The sequence below is a fragment of the Cariama cristata genome, unplaced genomic scaffold (genome assembly GCF_000690535.1).
Source record: "Cariama cristata isolate BGI_N322 unplaced genomic scaffold, ASM69053v1 Scaffold32419, whole genome shotgun sequence".
Lineage (NCBI taxonomy): Eukaryota > Metazoa > Chordata > Aves > Cariamiformes > Cariamidae > Cariama > Cariama cristata.
In genome coordinates, this window is record NW_009636841.1 from 1927 (window position 1) to 9279 (window position 7353).

The 7353-nt window shown below is 36.8% G+C and overlaps 1 protein-coding gene across 1 annotated transcript; it reads right to left on the reverse strand.

Annotated features, from left to right (window-relative positions):
* Positions 1-4348: 4348 nt before the first annotated feature.
* EXOSC3 (exosome component 3) lies at positions 4349-7250 on the reverse strand (the record flags this gene model as incomplete). The annotated part of the gene is made up of 3 exons (XM_009708078.1): positions 4349-4629; positions 6084-6235; positions 7101-7250. Coding segments are annotated over 3 exons (504 nt in total), but the record flags the coding sequence as incomplete, so codon positions are not given.
* Between the last annotated feature and the right edge of the window lie 103 nt (positions 7251-7353).

The window sequence follows — 7353 nt, forward strand, 5'->3', positions numbered from 1 at the left end:
AGTTTCACCCGCATGAGCAGTTCACAGTGGCCAAGAAGAGACTGGCGCAACACCCTCCGTCTGGACAAGAACAGGAAGAAAGAATTAGTAAGTCTTTTTAACGGGTATACAGATGCTTATACAAATCTCTTTTGGCAATAGCCTAATAAACACTGAATCACAGAAAAGCCTACCATTTACATCAATACAATAGATAACCAAAGCCTTTGGAAAGAGCAGATGAGGTCATTAGTCCTTCTGTCTGTTCCTCAGTCTTTAATATCTTTACGTCAAGTAAGTCTAATTAAAGCAACATTGAATCTCAGCAGCCTGTAGCTTTCCTTTGTCCCATTTACTGCAGTGCTACCTATACCAATATTCTATTCCAATTTTTTTTAGTTTTTCTCATACTAGGTAGGACACTGAGGCCTAGCAAGAAGAGCTATTTTTAATGACTATTCAAGCCACTAGAATAGTGATCAAGCTTCAGGCTCTATAACCAAAAGCAAATGTCCCAAAATACCCATATTGATAGCACAAAAAAAGGCAGTAACTGCACTTCTGCAAGAGCAGGATATCAGAGGAGAACAGTCATTCTACAGCAGTCCTGGTTAACTGTCCACAAGTACTACATAGTTTCTGCTAAAATCCAGACACCCAACATGTTTCTAGGCTGCTTCCCTTTCAAGTTGTTGGGGTGAAACTGACATGTTTAATTTCTTACTACAGACTTCAATAATAGTTACGCAATCCATACAAGTCATTAGTAAGGACAAGGCTGCTTGTATTACTAATACAACTAAACAAACTGTCCTACGCTGTCCTTAAGACAGCTAGTTTCTATACTCAGCCAAATAACATATCTCACCAAGTTGGTTTTATGTAGCTAGAAAAACTGGTGTAAATATTTTTTTATCTAAGTATGTAAAGCCTGGAGGTGACCAATTTGTAAGGTTTAAAATAACCTGTTGATTTAACTGTTACTCAGAATTATTTGTTCAAGCACTAAGGAAGAAAACTGGGCTTTCTCTAACAAATTTGAGCTTCTCCAGTAGTAGGTGAGCTGCTCTTAAAATCTGAGAGAAAAATTGCATGACCTCTTCTGCTAAAAGAACATCCAGGTTGGAAAAACAAAGTAACCCTGCTATTAAAAGTGTTGATGCCAATTTGGGTCATTTTGACAGAACTTGGCTAGGAATCAAATACACATGCCAGCAAACCTGTTGCAACTTCTGGTGGTAAGGTGGTAATGACTACTTGGGCACAGTGAACTTCTAATCTAGCACAGCTACAGCCACTCTCCAACCATAGCCTTAGAGTGAAGCTCTCAATCCTCTTACTACATTGAACTATTTGTGCAACTTTCTTCTGCTAGAGCAAAATACAAGTGTTTTACTATGACACTTAATTTCAAGACTGCATATCTGTACTTTCTATTAGCATTTATTCTTGGTCTTTACACAAGACATCAGCCTAGGAAGGGCCACAAACTACTTATTTCATATTTTCAATGTACAGTTTTCATTTAATTCTTTGTGAACTTTCTTTTTAAGGAGTTGTGCTCATCTCTGGGCATACGTACTGTTACGTTGACATCTACAATCTTTACTTAACTTTCATCACAACTACGTGAAAGAAAAGCAATATAACAAAGCAGCAAATACACAATCACCAAGTATCTGAAAAGAATGACTCTAATGACTTAAACTGACAAGGGCATACATCATTCAGATAAATGCAACAGAAAGACATTCTACTATGCAAGGTACATTTCAAGTTCACAGCATCACTTCCACAAGTTCCATTTCCTGAAACATATATGTTTATGTGCCTTTAATGGAAACGTGAAGGACTTCCTGTATCATTTCCAGCAAACACATAATTAACTCGTGATCAATCTTTCTTCCTAGAACCAAGTTACATTCTACGTTACTCTTTTCGGCGATACTGGTTTAGTCACTGAGCCAGAACTAAAAGTTCACAAAGACTTTGTATAGATTTTGCCCAAATATTTTGTTGATTAAAGCTTGTCAAAGCTAGTAATTGGTTTAAGGAATGTAGATAGCTTGCTTTTCTCCAAGTAAAAAACCCACCACCAATATTGCCTTTTTAGTAATGTGTTTAAAACTATTTGCTTTTGAGCATTTTTCCTCACATCCATTTTGCTAACATCCCACTGCCATTTTTGCCACTGCATAAATTGTCAAACAAACTTAAGTGTAGTATATACTTAAAATGATTGTGTAGGAGGTAAAACTCAAGTACTTTGTGGATATACCATTTTGTTAAATTAAAACCAAGCATAATTTCAATGCATTTTGTTTCCTGCTCTTGATTTAACTAAGGTTGTATTTGGGTGATAAGCAGTTGACAGTGGGACAGAACGATAAGTGATGTGAAATATGGCACTGATGATGTTGAAAACTTTCAAGGTCACCATTTGCTATGCTGCACTATGAAAACAGTGTTTTTAAATCAGGGATTGTTCATGTATCTTGCAGGTTAGGCTTAAAACTCAGACTTTTGGGAGGGAAAGGAGGTTGCTTAGACAGGTACAAGGGGGAGTGGTAAGGCTAATTGCATTTCAAGCCACAACTCTTCAGGAAATGATCCACGTCATTCCCCATTCCTGTGGTTTTACTACTATGATCCAAGTACATTCACAGAAAACAAAGTTAGCACCCTGAGACGATTTGGCAAGTGCTTTTCTTCTTATGCCAGCTATTGTTCTAGTAACAGACAACCCGCAGGGACTCTGGTTAGCTGAAGTTGAAAAAACACTGGAGAAGAGCAAAGTTAGTGAAATTCTTATTAAATTACAGCTTTTCATGTATACTAAGAGATAGATTATAGGCCTAAAATATTTATAGGATGTGAATGAAAGCCACTTCAGCTGGGAGAAGACAGGTGAAAAAAGATGACTAAAGATCTACCAAGCCAAATGAGCAATACTAAATGCTAAACAGGGAGGCCAGTGAAACCCAGAAAGAATTCTGAATTGTAGCCATTAGACTCACATGGAAACCATTAGAGTTGTGTTTTTATTGAATCAGGGGAAGCCCTAGGTAAGCATATTAAAGATGACTCAGAGGAGTGGCTCTGAACTGAAGCAACTTCTAAATGAGAGTGATGCCAAAGAAAACCCTATCATCAAATACCACAGGCTGAACTTTGGATGAAATACAGAATAGGAAGAACTTTGTTTCCACTTGGAATTAAGAGTAAGCCTGAACACCATTTAATTAGTCCATTTTTTTCTAATTTCTTTTAACTATTGCTATCGAACTATTCAGCTTATTAAGAACCACAAAATATCATAGATTTAAATAACTGCTTAAACAGCTCCAATGCAGTTCATTGGGTACATACAGTCAAACTTTTCTCCCACAAGAAGGAAGCATCAGTAATTCCCCTTCCATTACTCCAGGGCTCGCTCGCTCTCTCAAAAGAACAGCAGCAAACTATTCACATACTAAAATAGACTGACAGCTTATCCCTCCTCGGACAGCGTTTCCTTTATAGGCACGTGAGGAACTACTACACAATGAAGCCTAACACAGCTTTTTTCAGAAATGCTGATTTTGTTAATCATGAAGCAAAGCTATACAGAATCTTCATGCTGAAACTAAAAAAAAAAGTAAAATGTCTGAATTGCGAAATACATGGCTATTGCTGCAGTGGTCTTTAATCTCTAGTTAAAAAGCACTTACGAAAAAGTTGCAAGTGACTTCAAATAGCATTGCTGTTAACTACATTTTTTGCGTCCAGTGAGCCATTAAGCTTCCCGAATGTTCATACTGAAGTTGTGTCCTAAACACTATTTCCTTAATGCTACTAGCTAGATTACCTTTTATGGGAAGTGGTAAGGTCACTGTGACTGTATATTGGGTCTTATCTGATCATGTGCCTTAACCATTTTATGCCAAAACCTGTAATTATTTTCTGGTGTTCTCCACCTGCGTTTCTATTCCCAAATTTTGTAAAATATTAAATAATCACTTCTTGTCACTCTATAAATACAGCGCCTGACCAGAATGAATGACCTGCAGGACATTTTCTGCTACCCCAAGTAAACATGTATTGTTTGAAGGTTTCATATTAATAATGACTAAAAAAAGCAAATATACGCAGTTCACAAATTGACCAGTTTTTTACAGAAGACTTAAGCAGTTACACCTCAAAACTGAGAGCTAATGGAAGCTTTTAAAGACTGTCTCCACATCAGTCAGAAAATTCATAAACATAAACAGGGTTTCATAATCACAAAAGTGAGTAAAAACAAAGTTCCTAAAACAAGACAAAAACAAGCTGAGTGGATAAAGAAGGGACCTGAATAACAACAAAAGTCTAGTACTTCCTTTAAAAATAGCTTTTAATATAAAACTGCATACAAAAATAATCAAAACACCCTACAGTCATCTTAAACAAATGCCCGAGGTTTTCTCTCGTCAATTCCCCGACAATTTGGCAAGCGCTTGTTTTCTCTGTTCTGCAGTCATATACTCACAGGCTTCCAAAATATTTACTATAATTAAAGTCTGTTGAACTGTTTTTGCTTTTACCCATATTCTTCCATTCATTCCCAGCACCAGCTCAAATGGGTACAATTGTGACAACTCCTGAATTATTTCACATTTAGGAGCCAAGAGTCTGTAAACAAGATTAAAAAAAGTCAGAAGAAGTGCTCACGTTTGACAGACACCACATTATTATCACCCAGTAACTAAACCGCAGTACTGGTGTTATGGGAGCTATTAAAGCAAAACCAAAAGGTAAGACGGTCAAATTGCATACGCATGCAAAACAGCAATGCAGTATCAAATTTTTAATTCTGCTCTCATATAAAATATATGCACCTAAAAAAATACAGCACTTGTGAATTTAGTTGTTTTTTCTGATTAGATTCAGAATACCTGACAAACTTCAAGCGAATTGATACTTTTACAAAAACTCTATGATTTAGTAAATTCTAAAACTACACTGTTTGAAAAAGTGACATTTTTGAAGTGCTGCTATTTATAAATTTGACACTAGAGTTAAAGATGTGTCTTTCAAAACATGACTTGCCTTCTTCAAGAGGCAATATTAACAGCAGTATACATAGAATATTTTGTTTTTATTAGGTAACAGCATACTGAAAAACAAAAGTGTCAAGAATATTGTAATACAGCTAGGATTAAATCAAGCTTCAACAGGCTTTCTCAAAGCAGAAATGAACATATCAGGATTTAGCAGTTTACTTGTAATATAGTGTTATTTCTTTACTTGCATACAGACAAAATTTGTAAAACATGCAGAATGGCTGCAAAGATATTTGTATCAGTTCACACTGACTTCTGATTGGATATGTAAACCAGACGAATCATTACTTAGACCCAGGTATGAAAACAGCTGCTCTACATCTCCAGATCACTTTTCCAAAGAACAAGAAAAACAAACAAAAAACCCCACCCAAAAGCAACAAAGCTCTACTACCATTTATCCATATATTCTATTATTATTTAATTGTCACAAAAAACTTGTATTACATTAGCATAAGTAACTCTAAAGTTCACAATACATTTAGAAGCTTACAAAACAGTTATTGGATTAACATGTCAGTTTTAAATGAAAATATCTCATTTTTTTTACCTGTATCCTTATTTCAATGCCATTTATTTTTCTTTGGAAGTCAGAAAATAACGTGTGTTGATGTGGAAAGACTCCTTTAACCAGCTGTCAGCCAAATGTACATCCCCCACTATCCCATCAATCAGAATAAGGACAGTAAACATTTCCAATTTTTAAACTCCAGGGCTGTAGGTACATACCTGAAACCCTTGCTTGAATGTTTGATTTCCCCAGGTCACTACTTTTATTTTCCATACTGGCTTGGCAACCATATCACTTTTTTTAATAGGTCACACACACCATATAGAAGAGCATCTACATCTCAAGGGGGGAAACAAATGCTTCTTCTAGGTCAATATCCATATCCACTCTTCAGTAAAACTGGTGTAAGTACACTAAACCAACCACTTTGATTATAAAATTGCCCACACTGCTCGGAGGAAATAGTTGTGTGAAACCTGTTAGAGTGACTACTTACTTTTCTTTATACTTACTTTCTTATTAGACCTAAGGAAACTTTAAAGAGGAAGCCATCTTGTCCAATTATTCCCATTCCACTTGATCTTCCACTGCTGTCTATACAGACCATTTCTGGTTCCATGTCTTTATTTGCTACAAGGAACTGACCATAAATAAGATCTCCCACCTAAACAAAGCAGTGTCAAAAACCAAAAGTAGTAAAAAAGATCATACTGCACATTTATGAGAAATACTCAGTTAATAAAGATCCCCTCATGAGGCCACAAAATTGTTTTAAAATATTAGTGATAGAAAAATAAACTTGAATTTTACATAGGAATTTTCATTTTCTCTTCTACTAACGGCAACATTCTCTAGGAACAATTATCTTTTATCGCTACTGGAATGTGAAAGATATAAAAAAGTACAGAATTTTATTTCATGGAGTATTCCTCTTTTTTAACTACCAAACACGAATTAGTCTTTCTTCAAGCTTTAAGGGTATTAAAAGTCTAAGCAACCTGCTCTTGCAATCATTTATCAGGACAACAACAACAAAAAAAATCACACTAACCCATCTTGGTTTTCTTTACAGTCTATTTTCACATTCTGGTGATGGCATTTCAGTTGAATTCAGTTTACAGTGTTATCAAAAAACCAACTTATTCCACCAGTACCAGAGAGTGTAAAAGCTTGTTTTAAAACCTTAACTTCAGAGTGCCCTCTTGGATGCACATTACTCATGAACTGCGTTTGCTGCTAGCAGCATTATGGGAAAATTTATACTTAAGGAGCAAAAAAGCCTGCTATATGACAGGTATCAAACCACATTAGTTACATGCTTTCTTAAGAAACCTCAGAAAGCAGACTGCTTAATCGTGCAAAATGCTCCAAGGAGGGCCAATGCAAAAATCACTGCAAATAAACCTGCACTCCTCCTTTTACATGCAGCTTATAAAAATACTCTTACTAAGAAAAACTACTAAAGCGTAATAGAAGCGCGACCAAATGACATCGCTAAAGCATTACCGCCAACACACAAGGGCACTAACCTGCACATTTGGCCTGTTCCTCTTCGTGGCACCTTCAAAGGCCAAGTAGGACAGAGACGCCTGCTCGCTCCCACCGACGTCCAGCTTAAACAGGTCTCCCGCTTTGGCCGTCACTATTCCTATGACGTGGTCGCCCTTGACCGGAACATACTGCAAACGGGGTGTAGTGAACAAACGCTCAGGCAAGCCCGGACAAGACGGGGGCTTCCCGCCCCCCGCACACACCCGGTCCCCTCCGCGCCCCTACCCGCTT